At 41.6% G+C, this 21,801-nt stretch overlaps 1 protein-coding gene and 1 long non-coding RNA gene across 3 annotated transcripts in view; one reads left to right on the forward strand and one right to left on the reverse strand.

Annotated features, from left to right (window-relative positions):
- Window positions 1-21,801, reverse strand: part of tafa5a (TAFA chemokine like family member 5a) — a 160,398-nt gene that overhangs the window by 94,549 nt on the left and 44,048 nt on the right. Inside the window, exon 1 of one of the 2 annotated variants that reach the window (XM_008401148.3) lies at window positions 14,890-15,392. The exons of the other annotated variant lie outside the window; for it this stretch is intronic. Within the exon in view, the coding sequence (XP_008399370.1) occupies window positions 14,890-14,980 (91 nt within the window). The 5' untranslated portion in view covers window positions 14,981-15,392. Of the gene's footprint in view, window positions 1-14,889; window positions 15,393-21,801 lie in introns of those variants that run through there. 2 annotated transcript variants of the gene reach the window in all.
- LOC145550159 (uncharacterized) lies at window positions 7,306-16,286 on the forward strand. The gene is made up of 2 exons (XR_014086038.1): window positions 7,306-10,209; window positions 15,389-16,286. It is a non-coding gene; the product is annotated as an uncharacterized LOC145550159 (long non-coding RNA).

Consider the following 21,801-nt stretch of genomic DNA (forward strand, 5'->3'; position numbering starts at 1 on the left):
ATAAGGAGCTAATGCTCCTTATTAGCATTAGCTACTAAATAGCTAGTTTTTCTTTGCATAATTAGGAGCCAAGCCATTACTATTAGATTTGTGGCTATTATTTTGTCCAGATACATGTTTGACTGACTCTTGCCTATGCAACTTTTTGTTCATTCTGAGAAGTTGTTTAGGAGAAAAGCACCTGTTAGCTTAAATCTCTTTTTAGCATAAACTTTTCCTGTCTTTGACCATTGGGCTAATCCCAGGGGAAAAATATCTTTTGTTGCAAATTTCCAAACAGAAACATTTAACCATCCATTAGGTATTTGTAGGCTTTACAAAGTATTGCTTTTAACCATTTTTCTTGAGTAGTGTGCCATTTTCTGAATTAAGTAGCTTCTTAGATTCAAATAGGTGAAATCAAGTAACGTCTGCGTTTGAAGAGCCCTGAGGGAACTTGACTAAATCTCTTTAAAAGAAATGCAGTTTTTGGAAACATCCTCACATGAGATTGCCTTCAAAATGTTGAATGTATTTAGGAGTTTCTCGAGCAAGAAATGGGATATAAATGACTCTGAATGTTCCGAGGTTGTGGGAGCCAGATGGGCTGGTCTGATTGTTTCAGAAATTGCTGATCTATTGAGATTTCCATGCAAAATCTATCTGTCAGACTTACAGAGAATGAGCTGAAAAAAGTGACAATAGCCAGTGTGGTGAAATGGGAGGTTCGTGTCGCAGACGTACTGCTGAAAAAAATCTACGGCAAATATGTGAAGCTGTCATATCAAGCTGGAACAAAATGTCACAGAAAGGTTTTCAGCAACTAGTTGAATTTATGCCACAAAGAAATAAAGAAAGATACTACTTCTAACATCTAGAGAGGGTCAAATCCACCTAAAATGTGGCAGGTGAAGTAAAACTTTTTCTGCTACAACTTTAACTTTGCAATTCACTCAAAGAATGCTTAAAAAACACCATATTGGGTTGTTTGTGGAAAGGTCGGTTGTTGTGTCACTTGACATACTTCAAAATATTCAAAAATTCACACTCCATCATACAGAGGCAACCTATGTGCTCTCAGCAGTGGAATGTACAGTAAATGTCTGGTAAGATGCTATACTTTCCCGCTACTTGTAGGCTGTAAATAAACATCTCGACATCAAACTTTAATGCAACTTTTTTCTCGCTTCTGCTTCTATTTTTAGCAATAAGCTTCTCAAATGTTGATTAATTCTCAGTCCAAAGGGAATACAGTCTGAGTCACCTTCATCTAACTTCAGAAGAGAAGCCAATAAATTCGCCTTTTAATGACACAACACTGACGTCTAAATTGAACAGAATCCTTTTTTTCCCCCTTGTCTTTTCCTCTCATTAGTGTTGGTAGAGGCTACTAGCGCCATCGGTCCATGTCTGACGTTACCTGGGCTGCCATGGTAACCCCTCCTTCAAAAAAAATTATTTCAGGAAGCAAACTATTGGCAAGAACCTGTTACTCGTTTCTTCCTCCCACAACTGCCTCCGTCATTCAAATTTCTCCCACACTTTCCTTTTGCGTCTCGCTTCCCTTCCTTCCCTCTATTCCTACATTTTATCTGTCTGTCAATTTCCACCTCATTAGCTGTCACACTGTGTCCATATTCAACCACTGGATAAGTTCATTTGTAAGTACAACTGGAGGAAATGGTGCATCAGGCCTGTTCACATCTCTGTCTGCCCTCGCTGCCAGGACTGTATGTGTGTGTGTGTGTGTCTTTATGCTCAACTGTGGAGAGAAAGTGCAAACTCTAAAGAGTGTCTTGCTAGTGCTAGCACTTAAATGCATTGTCAGCATGCATGTGTGTGTGTGTGTGTGTGTATGCCACATGGGTGCTCACGTGTGTAACTGCTTGTGCCAATTATTTCATTATCGGCTGACAGATTTCTTCTTTCCACTATTAAAGCTTCCCTAGCCAGGGGCAGCAGGAGCAGCAAAGGTAGTGGTCTTTCTCTCTCTCAAACACACACACACGCACACACACACGCACACCCACACACACACGCGCGCACGCCCACACACACACATACACACACACACCACCTAGCTCACTGCAACCAGTTCAAGTCCATCAATTAAGGAGGCAATTTACTCAAGTGGTTCCACCTGGGCCAAAAGGCAGGTGGGTGGCCGTGCTCTGTTTACCCTATCGGAGATTATTAGGGCTGAGATATCACCGGTTTTCCTTCTGCCTCGCCTTAATGACGTCAGTTCTGCCCATGCGTGCGTGGGTGAACGTGCAAGAGATTATGTCAAGTGCTCGGTTGAGAACCAGGAATACCTTGCGTCTGTCAACGCGCGGCAGCGGAGTGGCATGTGAATCTAACGTTTCGCAGATGTGATGTGTGACACGTTTCGTGTCGGCTTATCAAGTTGCTGACATGGATTTTTCAGTACACACACACACACACACACACAGACACACGCATGCACACACGCAAGCACGCACACACTCACACATACTTGCCTCCAAGCAAAACCCACACGGCTTGCAGTGAATTCTGCAGATGTGCATCTTATTCTTCCATCGTTTAGCATGTAAGAAGCCGTCTGATGTCAAAGGTACGTATGTTGTATTTTTGGCAACAGAACTAGTTGAGTTTTCTATACAGACTTTAAATCAGGTTGGAGTGCGGCGGAGAAACGTGTGTTTGACCCAGTGAAGCGTTCCGAGGAGCAGCGAAGGGCTCAGGACGATCTTCATTAGGTGGAGGTAAGTATGTAGGGATGTAAGCCTTCCAGCAAGGCGACAGAGTGCGATGAGAAAACCCATAGCAACAGCGGTGAGAGTCGGGGATCACATAAAAAGTGCGAACAATCATGTGATCTTCCACTTGCTCTCCTTTTATATTCCCTTCTGAGGAACTGTGCTAAGCAACAGCTGGTAAAAGCTCTACCAGTCAGCCACACCCTGCAGCACAATGAGTCCGCTGTGAATCCATCCCTACAGGTAGCTCAGAGTGGTGAAAAGTCTGAGAAGGTCTCACTGCTTTTTTCCACCAACCCAGTTCCAGAGCTTAACTGGTTCAAGAGTTTACTAAGCAGTAGAGGAAGCTAGACATGCTAGCAGCAGGATCAGATTAACATGCTCTTTTCTGAAATAGTTTTCTGCTGTATTATAGTAAGGCTGAAGAATAAACCAATTATGTAGAGCTATGGAGAAAAAAAAACTTAAGAGCCCACTGCACTCAACCCCATTGAAAACCTCATGGTTATTACACCAAATATTGATTTCTGAACTCTTCTTGAGTTAAAAAAAATATATTTTTGTTTTTAAATGAACATGAAATTGTTTTCTTTGCATTATTTGAGATCTCAAAGCATTGCATCTTTTTTGTTATTTTGACCATTTCTCATTTTAGAAACATGTCAGCAGTTCATAGAATAAATGAACAATGTTCTTTTACTTAAACATTTACCCATAAAGAGTAAAATTAGAGAAACTGATCATTTTAAATGGTTTCTTTATTTTCTTTCCAGAGCTGAATCTTGCAGTAGACACATGATCAATATCAACTTATAATATGCCTAGTAGAAAATTCAATAATTTCCCTGAACTCCGATCCAGAACCGCACAGCATTCTGGGGGATGCAGGCAGAGGAAAGGATTTATCTGCTCAACTTTTCAAAGCCAGATAACCAAAGTTGGTGAGATCAACTAACTCACTCACTCACTCTTTGGTTACCTAGCAACAACTTGTCGAGGAACATGTGTGCTAGCAGCTCAAGGTTTCGATACCCTGTGTCATAACCGCTTAAAAAGACACAACAATGGCGTGGATAAAACAGGAAAGGTCACAACAAAAAAACAAACCAAGCGTTATTGATATCATCTGATATGAAACGTTTACATCATGATCCATTTTTCCGCCACATCGCCCAGCCCTCACTACGGAGGTGAAGGGAAAGTTAGTTATTTGCCTCTGCAAGTCGTTTATGAGTCTTCTAAGTAATGAGAAAGCGGCAAAGCAGCAAACTACTGCTCGGTCTTTCTAATGTGTAATTTATGAATAACCTTGTGTACGCAGAAGCGATCTTTAGAGCCACATGCATAAGCGCACACACACAGCTGCCTCTGTGGTTGTGAGCGCAAATCAATGCCCGCACTACCTTAGAGAAACCCTGGTGCAAACGCATCACAGCACACGAACCCACGCAGCATCCCAAACACTCTAGAGCGACCCGTTGGATGAATTGAAAATTTGCTCTGCGACGTATCACAGTAAACACAAGACGCCGCATACGGTCTGCCTGCCACGCTGCATCCCCATATTCATATTGCTCGGTGCACCTCCACGTGTTTGTGTGCCAACACTTGCGGCCTCTGTGTTCATCTCCAGGTAAAAGCAGGCCCGTAACGCGCACACGCCAAAGCCATCACACAGATGTGCTCCGAGGTACGGCGCCGAGCTCACGCGGGCGGTAAATTGCGCCACCAGGACCCGTCAGTGTTTCGCCTCTCCGCCGTTTGATTCAGACAAGGGCATTTTGTTTCCTGCATTCCACAAGCCCCATTTCTTCCCTTGCTGGATGTGGTTTTATCCTTGGGCTTATGCGGCAGAGAGGGAGAGCAAGAGATTTAATTTATTGTCTGTTCAGCAAGGCAAATGTGCAAACCTGGCATATTTCATTTGCTGAACGTATAATTATTAAAATATGATTTTTCCTCCATCTTTTTTTTTATTTTATTTTTTTACCATTTCATGTTGTGTGGGGGGGGGAAATGCCATCTGGGCTGATTCATGCCCTTCATGTGAATTCCATGCCGACAGTAAACCCTGAAACATAAAATATGTTCATGCTGTGTGGAAGAGGTGAAGGCAAGAAAAAGTCAGCGCCGCGAAAGACGAGCGATGTAGAAAAACGCGTCAACGCCTACCAAGTCGAGAAAAATCTGCATTACTTAGGCTGAGGAAGGCTGCTACCTTCCTACTCTTTTCCACTAGAGCACAAACAGCAAGGAAATAAACTTCAGCTACTTTAGCACCTATGGCAGTGAACAGAGCATGGCTTGTAAATTATTGCATCTGTAGTGAGGAAATGTGACTTGGAAAAAGGGGGGGAGGAGAAAAAAAAAAGACGCAGAAGGGGAAACAAGCACACCATGGAAGAAAGCTTTCTGTATTCATGAGTTTGGCTTTAACAGTCCCTGCAGGTACAATAATGAAGTTCCTCTCTCCCATGTGGAATGGACCGTAATGATTATGATGAAGCAGATTTGCTGTTTTGTTTTGTTTTCGTTTTTATTTTTTTCATTCCCTGCTGTTGTATCAGCAGAGCGGTAAAGAAAAGAATAAAACTATATGTAACAATGATGTAAATGTAAAAGAAAAAAAGGGCTGTTAACTGAGGCGAAAGAAAGCAATGTAGCTGGAACATATGAAATAAAATTTAAAAATCCAACCTACGACGCCAAATTGCACTCCATAATTGATGAATTGCCTCTTAGTTAACTCAAAACCTCCAAATGTCGCTTCCTAACACACAACCAGGAAGTTGCTCAAGATTTGCCTTGATCAGTTGGCGCCCATCTCAAACTCTTTGACTACAAAAGCACAAGGAAAGAAAGTTGACAAATTGTGGAAAATAAATGAACAACTTGATTTGAAGGCACCATTAGGCAAACTGATTGCACGATTTTTTACGTCCTTCAACCAAGCTAAAATAAGTAACTTTTTACATCTAGCTAATGGTATATTTTTGCTTTCCTTACAGTTATCAGCTTTTTCCTCCTAACATATTTTTCTTCTCTACAAACACTACAGTCTTGATAGCATATGACCCTAAAACAGTACACATCCACACACACCAGGTGTTTTTGTTTTTTTTAAATACATTTCAAACGGTGAACACGGCACATGTCAAACCATTAAAGATTTACCCTAAAATCCTATTTTGGAAAATGTGCCTGAACGCACACTCCGCCACACAAAAACAGAAACAAGTAGGTCAGAATTCCACCTGATCTCAAATGAGCATGTACACCTCCGGCCTCCCTTCTCAACTCTTTGGCAGCTGCCAACCGGAGTGTATTGAGACAATCTGTACCCATGCCTACTTCAAATTTGGTTCGTCTGTAAAATAAAAGCAACCGTGAAAACAATTATTTGAAAAAAAATAAGGAGTTATCGAGCAAAGCCGTTGAAACTGAGTAACCCGCGATACAGCTCCATCCAATACATCAATGACAATAAGCAGACAAACCTTATGAATTTTCTCACATTGTTGCATGACTAACACCCATGTCAGCTGCTTTCCCATTGAACACCTTTAATAGCATTAGAAGATAAATGAGTGGCACTGCCTGTTATGACCCATAATGATGCGGCTTGTCCTTTACAGTGAGCTAAACCCATTTTCTTTTACGGCGCCGGGCCCCGCGAACAGGAATTTGGAGACCCACAAGCAATCTATTCAAGGCCGCAACAAGCTAAAGGGATGTGACGTGCCAATGTTTTTTGGTGATTTTCATTATGTGTCATTCCATTCTAATTCGTTTTCAATTGGGCCATAAGAGCTGTCGCCACGAGCGGTACAAAAGGCAAGGAGCGAGCGAAGGAGGATCTCGTTTGGCTCCGAGACATCCCGCGAAAGAAAATAATGATCTTTATGAAATTGCTTTAGACACAATCTGACAGGCGAGACAAAGCAAGAGGCTGGCCTTGTTCGAATCGATGCTGCCTCCATTAGTTTTCTAAAGAGTAGCGTGCGATTTGTTGCGGTGGTGCAGCGTGGCATTGGTAATATTCTGTTGCTCCGGCACAAAAAGCTAATCTACTATAGCCAAGCTAATGTCAAATTAAACCTACACTTCTCTCAGATGGAAATGGAGGAATAGCTCAAACACACTGGATCCATAAAGCATGACCGAGCCTGTTATCACAGGCGCCACATTCGTGTCACAATGGCCTCCGGGGGCCATGCTTTTGTGAGGGCAGAAAAACCTCGTTTCTGCATCCATTCAAAGTGACTGTGATCTCATGCGCAGAGAAGATCAGACTTCCTAAGTAGCTATCGATTAGCCAGACGAACAGAGACAAAGCGATTGATTGAACGATGGAATAACCTCATCTCTACCTTTGACACAGCATGAAAGCACAAATTGAAACTGCAGAAGGGTAAACACACTTCTCACCCGACATTTCCTCAAGAACGCACGGAAGCGTCGCGCGCGAGCCTCTTCCCAAAACCCCCCGGTGGTCATGCAATCAATACTCAGGAGTATGTATAAAATGGACGGGAGGTTCTGGCTCTAGTCCTTTAAATCGGCACTCTGAGATTGTTTATCCCGATGAATCCCGCTGTAAGCTCGCCGTTGGATCATCTAAGGGGAGGGACGCGCTTTTCTTTGAGAGGTGCCTGTGATGGACATGTTGCCAGTGTAGCAAGAACAGGCCCAACAGAATCCGCCCTCCCTTGGACGAAAATGCTGATCTGAGGGTATCTTTCTCCTCACCGACTGACAAGCCGATAGACAAATGGCCACTAGACTCTAACCTCTCAAACAACCAGCCCTCCTCCCTCTTTTTGTCCTCCAGTCTTCTCCCTTCATTCAGTATATATATGTGCCTGCACCCACATGACTAATTCATACAGCTCAGCTTCATCAGAGCGCAGTGACCAGAACAGATTCCCTGGCTGGAGGGTGAGGTTTTAATTAAAGATACAGCTGCAGTAACAAAAACCATCCAATCCCTTCTGCAGTTTGCACCGTCTTTCCGTGAACATTGAGCAATCCGACTACATTTTACTGATTGGTGTTGCAATAAACTGCACTGGTTTTACATTTTTTTTAATCATTTGCATCTGCGTTAGGTTAATGTGCCCTGAGGATGTAAGACATGGCGTTGCGTGTTCGAGGTTTTACAGAGCGGTTTTAAATCTTTGTCCTCAAGCTTGGATTTGCAGGGCCTTGGGGACTTTAACACGGTACTTCATGGGTGGAAGAGAGGGAATGAAGTGTGTAAGGGCCATGTCTTCTTTGACATCCCTATTTCCGAAGGCCACTGAATCTCTCCAGTAAAAAAAAAAAGCCAGCACCCGCAGAGCATCCACACACAGCCGCCTTTTTATTAGTCTCCCTTTTCAACTGCTGCCATTTTCTCTTTTTATTGTCCCACAGCACTGCCAAAACAGAATCGATAGAACTTTAGGAAAACTGGGTGCAATAGTGCACACTCTTTACTGTCCCACAATCAATAGGAGCTGTGAAAAACAGATCCGTGAACACACACTGAAGATTTCAACACAGAGGACCTGTGATGGAGGACCGGGGAAGGGGGGAAGATGATTAGCCCCAGTTCAGATTACGCTGAAAAACCACCACAGGTTTCTGCTCCAACTGTGATTGATTCATCAAAGTGATTTAATTAACAAACCCTTTAACTAATGAATCAATTAAGGTATTGATTAATGTGCATCGTCCATATAGATTGCAGCTGATACAGGCCATTACAGATAAATTGTGCTCAATTTGAAGCAGTTTACAGCAGATTACATGTGGGAAAAATGCTTACCTACGTGCTTCAGTGCTGCAAGGGGCCCCGAATACACCGAGGACTTTATCGAGTAAAACATGGAGATTGTGACATTGCGACTGCCTTTTAACGACACCGCCTGAAGTGCGTTCAGCATTCTGCAACTGTGGCACAAACTGAATTAATATTCAGAGGGAAAAAAAAAAAGGGAAAAACAAGACGCGGCAACCACAGATGGCATGATGAAATTAAATAGCTGAACCGAAATCTCTACAGGAAAGGAAAAAGAAGGCAAAACAGAGTAACGTCGCAAGAAAAAATAGCAACAACTGTCAGCACAATCAGAACTTAGGAAGGAGATTTCGAATCTGCTTTTACTATTTGAGAACTCTAGTCTGTCTGATCGTAAATCCCTCAGTAAAGCATGGTGGTGACGGTGTTGTTCAAGCAGTTAAGTCTTCAATGAACTTGTTTCCCCATTTGCGGGAAGCAAGGCAAGGGGAGCAGTTCATTTTCTGGATGTGACCCCTGCTTTCAGCTGAAGTCTTTGGGAAAGGTGGCTTGATTAGGAACGGTTTCCAAAGGAGCAACATGGTCAGAGCATGTCAACAAACCGGCAGAACATTCTGACTACATCGTTGAAATGTTTGGCATTTGGCTTTTTAGAGGTAAAGGAATGTGCCATCCAATGGGGGTTCTGCTCGAAAACATGAGGTGCTTTTCTTTTTATCTTGCTTTCTCCACAGGCCACAAATGTTCAGCACATGACACCTAGCATTTACCATCGCTTGACCTAAATCTGCCTGAGGCGCCAGCTCCGAGCTGCGCAGCCATGCCAAAGGACGTCATTCCAATCCTTAGCGTCTCTCTCTTCTTATTTTTTTATTTTTTTTTTTAAAAGAGGGATTCCCGGGCTAAATTTAAATGAAAACAGACTTAAGCTGCCAGATGTCAGGTGCAGTGTGAGGGAGCACAAATCTATTTTAGCCCGGCTCACTTTGGCTAACCCTGTGGTTGTACCTGGAGTTATTTACCTCCCACTGGTAGGACACAACTTTGGTCTGCTTGGTACGCCAGACACTGCAAAAAGACTTTTTTTTTCCAAGCCTAATTTTGAGGTACTTGCAGTTAAGCTGTTTTCAAAAGGATTTTTAATAGATTTGGCAGAAATTTGTAAAATGACTGCTGTCACGACTGTTTAAAAGAGCTGATTGTTTTCCAAAAAAAGCATTCTAACAGAGCAGAGCAATCAAAAATGATTTAGTAAGTCCAACTGTATCCTCTTAACCAAAGTAGGAAACAACCATTAAAAAGACTAGTGAATGCAACATGAAATACTGGGATGTAATAAAGAAAGTTGTACTCATCAAGTGGGAATGACACTGACTCCATGTTATTTTCCAAAAATGTTTTGATTTAAGTTGATTCTCTGCTTGTCAATTCATCTTTAATAAAGCTAGCTTTAAAGAAAGAACATTTTGTACATATGACACATCTACATAATTTGAAAATGAAACACACTTTGTAGCTGCTTCCTTGGTTGAAGCTCTTCATTGTCCCTCCAACGTGTGAAAACGACAGAAATTGACAACCAAATCGTATCCTCCGCTGTGTCCCAGAGTGTTTCTGCCCCGAGTCTCGTGGCCGGTTGATCTGACAGACTGTCTTTCACCACTACATCCAACCCTCGAGCAGCAAAGCCAGACGGCTTACCCTTACGTAAGACAAACTTTGTGCTGTCACTACCTGTCTTGGAAGCTAAGAGTTGTAGCAGCGGCGGTTTGACTTCAACCCTCCATACCACTGCGACACTTAAAAACAAAATCTTACATAGATAGCCAGAAGGTGCTTATATATGCCTCTTTATTGTGTTTATTATTTGGGCCACCAACTAGTGATATTTGGTAGGGTTTTATTGACTTAAAGGTATCTTGTTTATGACTAATAAGGCATTATTTACAGAAAGTGGACAAAGAGTCTGATGGAGAGAGGGAGAAAAATAAAGGTATAGAAAGCAAAAACTGCTGATGTATTTTTCTCTAGTCATTACATTTTGGAATTATAATTTACTTCATAATTATTAGTTAAAACGGAACAATTTGAATGCTACCAGCTTCAGTACATGAGGTGGGCAGAACTGCATTAATAACTTTATTACTTAAAAACAAAAACAGCTATAAACCTCAGAGGGAGTAGGGGGGCAGAGATTCAAGAAAACTGAATTTAAAGCCTCTAATTGCAGGAGTCTTGAAGTTTAATCCAATGCTGAAAAATAATTGCCATTAAGAGAACATTTCATTTCAGACACAGTCCAAAGCAACCACACTTTTCCTTTAGTAAGAGAGAACCAGAATCCACAGAACTTTGAAAGCCTTGTGCCCCTTCAAGTTGCGATTGCAACGCCCACGCTGCCTCAACGAGTCTATTTCGGTGAGTAACAAGTCAAATTTCACTTAGATTGGCCTCAATTCGTGAGCAAAGAGGAACAATTCGCCGAGCTTGTCAGGCTTTCCATTACCATGTGACAAATACCTCGACCAATGAAGAGCAAAATGGGATTTGCTCCATTGACTGAATTATTGAAATGGACAGTTTGAGAGAATTATGGTGCAAAATCCCTTCACATTTTAAGACCATACTGTTCCTCTTATCCTCATTCACTATCTCTGCATTTCGTGATTGTCTCTCAACAAGATTTGCACCATGCGCAGGAGCTGATTTGATGAGACTCACCACCTGTTTTTTTTTTTTTTTTCCCCACAACCAATACCCTATTACGACGTATCTTTAGCTCACTAGTCCTTTCTTTGCTAGTTTGAAAATAACTCGGCTGTCGACGGGCTACCATCTGATAACACACCACCCACACACATGCATCTGCACGCTCACCTACATGCATGAGAAACACAGCAGGGGCGATCAATCTGTGACATAGCAAAGAGGAAACTAAAAATACATTTGCTTTTCTCCGTCTTTTGTTCCGATTCACAAAGGAGACAGTAGCGTCGGACAATCGGGATGTTCTTCAAAAAGGGATGTGTGAGAAAAGACTAAAAGGGGTCTGTTCTTTGGGCCTCTTGTGCATGTCTTTCATTATTCTCGTCCCCAAAAGACTGTCACTAATGCAGTCCTTTGAATTCATTTTATCAGTTCGCATTATTAGGCCTCACAGCCAGCTTTGACCTTGCTCATTCTTGCAGCCTAAAGTGTGCATTTTCTCAACCCTCCTTTATGTGACTCATCTCCATCTCTCTCCATTGGATTTCAATAAGGGACATGCTGAAAACCACAGTGAAGTTAAAACTCCATCTATTCTTTTCTCTCTTTTTTTTGTGCTGCACAGTGACCAGCAGCTTTTCCCCCCCAAAGTTGAAAGCTATTTGATGTCTCGTCAGAAAGCAAAGAAATGCAAGCTTAAGGGGAAAAAAACCCTTGGTGTAAAAGCACAACATGATACAGACAAACAACTCAGCACTCAAGGTCAAAAATATTGCATTGCCTGTCAACAAACTCAGCATTGCTGATGGTCTGAATCTAATGAGCACCCGTCACATTAACAAAGCCACGGGCAGCACTTTTTGTACTGCACCATGGTCACAAAGCAGTCTTTCTGACCTCTGACTAAAACACCAAAATTATCTTGTATCTGATTTTGCCTCTGCCATCGCTACATCCCATCTTCAAACCACAAAGCTGAGCAAACCTTACCCAAGTCAGCTTTCATGTTGCTGGAACTACCTCACCTTGTGGCTCAAACGTCCAACTGCAGCTGGTTGACTAGCACTCTTGGTGCCTATATCAGATGCAGAAAGAAGGCATCTAAGACATAGACTGAAGTGTTCTTTGAAAAATGCTACATTATAAAAGTCCTTTTGTAAATCAGGTTTCAATCCCCGCATGATGGATTAAGGAGCTACATACCTGCTTTTAGGACAATTATGACATATATCGCAAAAGACACGTGATCAATATTAATAGAAAATGCGCACGACAGAATATTGATCATTTCAGTGAACTGCAATCCAGAACCGCACAGCTTTCTGGGGGTTGTAGGCAGAGGAAAGGGTTTAGCCACTCAACATCTCACGGCCAGCTAAGTAAGGTGGGTGGCATCAACAAACTTACAGTTGCTAAGCTAGCAGCAACCTATTGAGAAACTTTCACTGCAGCAGTATCATCACCATGGCCTATTACAAAAAATAAAAAGATCAAAATGGAGTGAAGGGAGAAAATGAGTACAACGGATTGAGAGGAAATTGTGGATAAAAGACAAAAGGTCACATCAACAGTTCGGCTGCATTTTAGATGTTTCAATCTCTAAAACAAGTCAATTATTGGTAGACTGGTAAACGCTTATATCGCGATATATTTTTCAGCCATATGGCTTTCATTGGCTTATTTAAATAGACTCAGGTGTAATTTGTTAAAAAATAAAGTAATACCAACCAAACGTCTAAAACTTAAAAGGCTAAGCGATCTCAAGAGCATCAAAGGACACATTGCACATTGTCACCATGTTGTTTCACCTCAAGTGTTGTGGGCTGCTATTTTTAAAGACTGTCCATCATTGCTACACCGTGCTCTAAAGGCAGCTGATTCAACCTTTATAGTATTGTCACTATCTTTCTTGACAATTTAGAGTCGCAACAGTGGGAGATTGATTTTAACTTTAGTGCTATCAAGAGTCAGTTTTAGACTGAAAGGCTGGAAAGGAACGAAAACAGGCTTCAGTTGGAATGTCTACTGAGTTTCCTTTACCCCAAATGATTTTGTAGCCAGAAAAGTTGGAAAGGCGAAACAAGAGTTCAAATAAATGCCACTGGAAAAGCCAGTTTTCCACTTCTAACCTGACGCACAGGTCTAGTAAAATGGAAGGGTACCACCCCATTCCTTTCATACTTAATGTCTTTTAAGGTCTAACAGCCATTATTGCCATAAGGACCTGAGTGCCATTCTTGGGTTGCATGAATCTCAACAAGAACCTGATTTCTAGGATCATCACAGGCTTTCACCTTTGCAATATTTGATGATGAATATGCAATGAGATGGGCTTACTTTGAGGGAACGGTGATGAGTTTGAATTTGCCAGATCGACTACAGCCAAGATGTAGCTTCGTAGGTAGAATACACCGACTTGGTTGTTGAACAATAGCACGTGTTTTACGTGTGTTTTACTTTGTCCCTCAACAAAACTGTTATAAAGCCCATATGGAAGCAGATCAGACAAAATCAAACGCACATATAGTTCTAAACACACAGAGATGTTTCCAAATCTGGTGATAAGAATTCAGGGATGCATCTTGACATCTTTTACAAATCTGCAAGCTAATGACTGTTTGGTTTTGCCTCCATTTTTCTTTGCTTGAACCCCCCTTTTTTAATGTAAAATCCAAAGCGTTTGCCTGAATATGACCTGAATATCTGCATTGTACTGGAGGCGGTAGACTGGACGGCCCGTCATCTCAAGCCAAGCTTTTCAAAAATTCCACAAAAGAAACCCGTGACTGTTCCCTCTAACAGATTGCTTGCCTTCTGGGTGTGCTTCTATCAAGGGAATAATAAGTGGAGAAGTTGTTGTTGTTTTTTAGCAAGCTTTACATTGTACAGTAATTCCTCAGCTTTGCAACGTTAGACTTCCATAAGGAGTAAGTGAGCTCAAACCTCTTGCAGGAAGATCTCCCCACAGACAGATGTGATTTGTATTTATTGTGCCGCATTGTAGGTGGAATTAATGACTGGTTGCAGGGAATAATCTGCCAGGCGGAAACATCAGTCAAGTTGTGACTCATTAAACCACATGCCATTCACAGTTGAATGTCAGCAAATGACACTCCATTAATTATCCGATTCCCTCCAAAAAATAAATAAATAAATAAATAAATAAATAAATAAATAAATAAATAAATAAATAAAGGGGATTGAACTGCTCAACCATGCTGTGACCATGTCTGCCAGGCCCAAGTGGACGGGGACTTGAATGTCGGAAATAAATATTTGGGTGGTAGAAGAGGTGAGAAAACACAATAGAGGGTGAACATAGGTGCATTAAAACCGCTTGACCTCAATGTTACCCTAAAGCTAGACTCTAGTGCCATCTATTGAAAACGTTTGTGAAGTTTATTGGGCTTCTTTATGAATTCATCCCCAAATTATTCGTAACCTTTAAAAAAAAGCGAGGCGGATTACTTGTTGATGAGGCATGCTTTTTTTTTTCTTTTTTTTCTATAAATCGAACAACCCCGAATTCCCGATTCGCTTTCAGAGCATAAAAAGTGCAAATCTGACTGCAGAGGACGTCGCGCACTTTTAAGTAAAAAAAAAAAAAAAGAGAGAGAGAGAGAGAGATAAACAATTGCGCATGTAAGAGACAGACGAGAGCGTAATTAGTGAGCGGTTTACCTTCCTTGAGCAGGCGTGAGTGGATGAGGAGGATGAGAAAGCAGCAGATCGCCGCTCCGGTCAGTGCCCACGCAACTCGGAGCAGCTGCATCCTGGGCGTCTGTGGGAGAGGGGGTGGGGGGGAAACGGTTTGTCGCGGACCGACACAGCCGTGCAGCGGTGGTGTTGGCTGGGGTGGTAGTACAGCGGGAGGGTGGGGGTTAGGAGGTGGTGGTGGGGAGGAGGGGGGGGATCAGCCCGCAGACACGCACCGGTTCCTTCTCAGCTGTCCGTGCAAGTCGACGTTCATCGTGCAGGAGATAAAAAAATATATATATTTATCGTCCAGTTTTAGATGGGATTCCAGAAAAAAAGAGAGAAGAACTAAAAAGAAAACAACATTATGATGCGCGCGGGTTTGCGTCAGAGCAGCTCCAAGAGGGGCGATTAACCCCCAATCAGTTGCTGAGCTGCTTGCATCTTCAATCCTTTTTTTTTTTTTTTTTTAATTCTTATTTAGATGATTCGCTTCTCTCATCGGATCAGGAAAGCGGACTGCTCCCTCTTCGAGTGCGCACGGCGGCTCCACGGGCGATCATCACCGCTCTCCGCTGCATGTTACGCACATCTCTCCCGCTGCTGGAGAGGTAGAGGCGCACACTGCCAGCCAAAGTCGCCTCGCAGCCCCCCTCCCTCTCTCCTTCCTCCCTCTCGCTTTTTTCCGCTCTCTCTCTCACTCTCTCTCTCTCTCTCTCTGGATCGGTCTCTTCACCTCTCCCTCTCCCTTTCTTTCTCGTTTCAGTCAGATCCAACTCTTCACGTTTACGCACAGCAACGGCGAGGTTAACATCTCACCTGCATCACCTCCATCGGAGCATCAGAAGCTTAATTTCCTCTACTTTTTTTTTTCTATTGTTTTCCCCAAGAACAGGTTGTGCAAAAGCTTGGATCCCTGTAGTCACCAGCAGATATTTTGTGTGTGTATTCCTAAGAGGAAAAATGTCCCCCCCCCACACCTCCTCTGCTTAGCTCCAGGTTACGTCACGACTTCTCCAAATAATTTCCTCCAGCTATAACGCATGAAGATCGCGCATTTGGAGCGTTTCCTCCTATAGGGACTCAAAGCGAGGGTAGCTATATATGAATGTATATGAAGACACATTCATTGTTAAAAACAAACAGTTTTTCTGTCTAAAGGTGATATTCTTCACTTTATTCTGGGATGATGCGGACGGGGGGGGAAATGTGACTTTGATGAACTCAGACTGAGACTCTTTTAAAATGATACCCAACACAAGTTGCACACGTAGGAACAAAACAGATCCAAAAACAACGTGGGCTTCTTTGAGAACTGTTCGTAGATATTACAACACAAATTAGTGTTTTGTTTGTTTGTTTTAATAAAGATCTGAAATGTGTGGCAAGGATTTTTTTATTATTAAACCCTCTTTCTGATTTTCAAAAACAAAACGATGCAAAAACAAACGTGTTTCTGTGAAGGCAGGTGTGTGAAACTTCTTTTCATGTTGGGCAATATCAGGATCAACGTCCTTAAAGGGCCGGTTGTAGCAGAGCAAGGGTGCCCAAAGTCAGTCCTCGAGGGCCGGCATCCTGCATGTTTTAGTTCTCTCCCTAGTGGTAGAAACAACCTTTTCAGCATGTCAGTATTCTTCTTTAGCCTTCTAATGAGCCATCATTTGATCCAGGTGCGTTAAAACAGGGAGAGAACTAAAACATGCAGGATGCCGGCCCTCGAGGACCGACGTTGAACACCACTGTAGCAGAGAGTGTCTATAAAATTACGTTATTGAACTCTCCAAATATCAATATCAATCGCTTTGAGTAAAGTTGAGTATCTTTTCACACTGATGTGTTCTGGCAGTATGGAGACAAAAACTGCTTTGACTGGATTGACAAAATGATATTCATGCACATGACTATTATGTTGTATTCTTTTCATGTGGTCCTTTGTAGAGGGCCATGTGAAAAGTTACGGTGGGCCGTGTTTGGCCCCTGAGCCTCGAGTTTGACACATGAGCCTTAGAGAGTTTCATGAAATATTGAGTAAAACAAACATTATGCAGAATAAGGATAAGTTTAAAGCATGGTTAGATTGTTAAAAATATATATATATATATACATATATAGATGTTCCAATTTATCATCCAAAAACTAGAGTCTCCAGCTAAAGGAGAATATTAATCAAAGAGAATATCAAGAGATCCACAACAACTCAGAGACCAAGAGCTCAGGTGGGATAGGTATTAGTCACTTCACCAATATTATCCTAAAGAAGGAGAAGCAAAATGAAAGCCATTGTTGCCTCCAGCAGGACAACAGCACTCATGTATGCTTTGTGTTTCATCAGACACTTCAAATCCCAATAAACTACTGGAGTTTGTGGCTATAATATGAAACAGATAAATGGGTCATGATCCATTTTGCAAGACATGAAACCACTGCTCCTCAAAACAAACAAAAAAAAACAACTAACATAGCAATGTCAGTAAGGTTGGCTGCCATAGATATCAGATCTAATTAGACGCTAACAGTCTCCGTGGGCCCAGACCGAGTGTGTATTTGACTTTGCCCCCCCACCACCACCTCCATTTGTTTGTATATGGCAAAGTTTGCACGTTCGCGCTCGCATCAATTCGTCCATCCACTGCAAAGGAAGGTAATTAACAGAGATGTAATCACTGCGAGGATTTGGTGTGGAAAGACTCCGTGTTTGCTTGTGGCTTGTGTGGGAGTGAGAGCCTGACATTTACACATGCTGAGCCTATAGCAGCCCGGCTTCACGGGAAGAGCAACGAGCTATAAATATGACTTTATGCATGTGGAAGGAAAAAAAAAAAGTCTAATTAAGAGGGAGAGACGAGAGAAAGGAAACGGCTTGATTCTGCTTAGTAACCAATCGCAAGATTTCACAAAGTTGCCGTCTTTCAATAGTGACAAAACAGAAACACGTCAGAAATTTTGTGCTATCTTGTCTTATAAAATGTTACCAAAAGAACTAATGGGTGGAATAAATCGTGATGATCCGTAAGAAAGAAAGCACAAATTGTTTTAACAGAATATTCAAATGATTCACAACTGATTGTTTTTTAAAAGTAAGCCGAAAACAACACATGAATGGTAAATTGAAATTGTTAGCCAGCTGATGACGTCTAAAACTGTGTTCACACAAAACACTGCAGTACTGTGAAAAGATATTTGGCCCCTTGCAGATTTTTTCTTCCGATTTTTTATTTATTGTTTTTCTTTTTTGTTGCCACAGCTAAATGTTAGAATTTAATACAAGACAAAGAGTAAAATACAGAAAGTTGTCCCAACTGAACATTTTCCTTTGTGAGAACTAAACCTTCCCCACAAACATAACAATTTGCATCAACCTTGGCAGCCCAAACAAGCATCACGTGTTTCGGATAACTAAAATGAAGAGCGTTTTTCAGGAAAATCTGGCTGTTTTACAGAAATGTTTGAATTCAGCTGCGTCAAACGAGTTTGAAGTACCTGTTATGGATCACACCACAGCATCTCTATTGAATGTAAGCCTGGAAGTCAAAACCTTCATTTTGTTTTTTGTCTTTAAAATAAATAAACTATTTCAATTCAGAGGTGTACATTTTTGGTAAAAGTCTCAGAATTAACGGCTCTATTAAATACAGAAAGTCTTCCAAGTGAAGTGGCCCCAGCCATGACACCACCACCCCCATGTTTATCTGTCAGCATGATGCACCTTTTCTGAGATGTCGCAGTCATTTGTGCTAAAAGTAACACTTTGCACCAGTTCAGTGCCTCATCAGCTCACTGAATATGTTTTGCCAGAGTTTTAGTCACAGCCAAGATGTCTTTGACCAAAATGACGTCGTTGGTTTCATCTTATAACTCTGCGATCGTTGAATAATGAGCTTAATTGGGACAAACCTGGAGCTGTAATGCTTCAGATGTTTGTCTGGGCAGGTTTCTATCTTTGCACAAGGTTTTTAATTTGAAAATGGTTCAATTCTGAATCTGCTTTCTTGTATATAAAGCTGAACTTTTGCTCGGAGACCTTGAGGAACAACCTGGCTAGACGCTGTAAAGTCGAGATGGCTCTTCTAAAAATTATTTACTAATTACACCTTATTCACCTTCAGCGCTTCCACGTCTCCTCTTACTTTCTCCTGCCGTTACACCCGAGCCGTGTTCCTGTGCTTTTCCTTGCCAGGAGCCAGGAGAGGCGTTACTTTCTTTGTCCTTTGTGCAGGTCACTGGCTGTGTGCCAGCCAGAGCTCATGCCAATAAAAGCTGTGAGTAATGGCCTAAAACTTCTCCATTCACTGTTTCCCATTATTTCCCTCAGCCAATAAATCTGAAGGTCTTAATCAGGGGGAAAACCTGCAGGACACGCAGCCTGTGTCCTGCAGGGTGTTCCAACAGCGAGATCCTTAATTTTTAATCAAAGGTTTCAAAAAAAAAAAAAGTTGAGGTGTCAGGGAGTCCCGTCATCTAAACCCTGCCAATGTGACTTTGTCCTCAAACAGGTGGCGGTAATATTGTTTAGGCAGAAGAACACACTGCTTGCTGTCAAGAAACAAAACTGCCTTTGGGCCTCTGAGATCAGCTGGTCTCTACATAAAGTCCCCGAAGAACCTAATAAACTAATAATTGAATAAATGTTACAAAGACCCCCAATTACTGAGGAAAGAAGTCACAGCAGGGTGGAGCGCTCCACTGGGGCTCCAAGTGCAGCTAGTAAATCTTGGATGTCCACGAAAAAGGGACTCCGCATTCTCCCGCAAGTTTTAGCCAAAATGTATCACCTAAAAATAACCAGATGGAAGATAAACGTTCCCACAATCCAGAGCAGGAACATTTATTGCTCTCCACGGTTACTTTCTTACTCTTTTAAGAATTAAAGTGACTATAAATTGAGTAATGTTTGAAGCTATATGCTCATCAAGAAAACATAAATTCCAAATTGCAATTATGTGGAGTTTACTAAGCGTAAAGTGACGAACTGAAAGTGTGTGCTTTGGTAAGGGAAAGGTAGGCAGCAACAATCACTTCAAGGTGGGTTTGGGCTGAAACCAGGAATGAATGTGTTTAAGGGAGCATTCACACCAGCCCCGTTTAATCTGCTTTAATCTAACTCTAGCTCATTTGCCTAGAAAGTCTGGTTTGTTTGGGGAGGAGTGAATGCACAATTTAACTCTAAAAACCCTGGTTGGGTTGCAATGAACTCTGATGAGGTTCAAATGCTTATGGAAATGCCACTTAGACTGGAGGCCACTCTAAAAACAGGAAGTGAACTATAGCGCTGGGCATTCTGCATAAATTCAACCTAGAAAAATGCACAAGTTTACCGCTAGTTGGAAAAATACCTTGTGGTCTTCTGCCAGTGACAAATGAGAAAAACTACAACTGCTAAAATCTGCTGCTACAGCATTTTTTGTTTACATCTTGTGAAGGAGGAAGTTGCGCTCATTTCTCCTTCAGAGATTTTGGTGTTGTTTTCTTCAATGGTTCACCACAGGCGAGGGGGAAATAGGTTTTTCTACAGGTTTGGTTCATTTGAAACTGCACCAGCTAAAAATGTAACAAATGTTACAATTTTGTATCAAACCAATCAAACCAAGCACTGGACTATCAGGTGTGAAAACAAACTAAAAGTACCTCATATCAACTGTTAAGTATTTATGATTCTGTGGGTCTTTTTCCTCTTCCAAGGGACTGGTACCCTCTATTTCCATGTGTTTGGTAAAAGATCAGAATGGAACGAAGGGTTGAAGTCTGCCCAACTCTAAAAGCATGAGCAAGACTCCAATATCAGTTTCTACAACAAAAACAAGAAGGTGATATGTACATTTTAGATTTGAAACATTTGCTCGGCCAAAAGTTGCATTGTTACACAGATTGTACGCCTACATTGTTCCGAAAAAAAAAGAAAATGGAATAGGGAGACTCTGGGTGCTGATGTGACGCCTACAGCTGATCAATTGTTGAAAACTTGTCTTTGATCTGCCTCTACTACTTTAATCTACCACTGGATTAAATTATCCAAATTTGTGAAAGCCAATCAGATCCATCATCTTAGTTTGAGTTACGCAACTACATTATATAGAAGGCATTATGTAACTTGTGAATGAAATTCCATTACATTATTTTCTAGGTTGAAATAACTAATCTTGGTTTGTGCATTTTTATTATTATTTTTTTTTACCTCTGCGAGAAGGCTGGAACACGCCAGAGGAATACGACCGAGCATCTAAACCAGATCACAAACCCATTTCATTACATGACTGGCAGTGTGTTGCTCTTCTTACTGTCAATCATTTGATGCACACAGGAAAGAAAACCAAGATTCTCACAAGAAATAATCAATCAAGCTGCCTCACGTCAAACATCTGTCATTTTCATGTCTTTGTATATGAGAAACATATCTTAGAAGAGATGTCGGTTAATTATGCTGCATAGTGCGTGCGTGTGCGTGTGTGTGTGTTCAATTGTCTGATATATCTTATCAGGGAACAAGACAAAAAGAATGAAATCTAAAGATAGAAAGATGAGCTCCAAAAGATACAACCGTAGAAGATGGCTTATTAAGTTTGGTGAAGGGTTTATTAGCTGCCTGACAGGAGATTAAAATATATAAAAGGAGAACATTTTGAAAAGGTGCACAGCACGAGTTTATTATGATTTCTTTCTCCACATTGAGCCACAAATGGAAACAGATACTGAATAATCTGCAAGCAAGGCAGTTATTATATTGATTCATGCATACCTGTCTGTGTAAACAACGTCTCTCCTTTCAACTAAAGCAGTCTTTTCTTAGCTGGCATTAGTAAAAGAAAAAGAAAAAAGTGAACACATTCACTCATTTTCTTTTGCTAAAGCTCATAGAAAATTATATTCTATTCAAGTATTTGCCGGTGGCAAATTTCTGGG

The sequence above is a fragment of the Poecilia reticulata genome, chromosome 23, assembly GCF_904066995.2.
Source record: "Poecilia reticulata chromosome 23, P_reticulata-male-v2, whole genome shotgun sequence".
In the NCBI taxonomy this organism is placed as follows: Eukaryota; Metazoa; Chordata; class Actinopteri; order Cyprinodontiformes; family Poeciliidae; genus Poecilia; species Poecilia reticulata.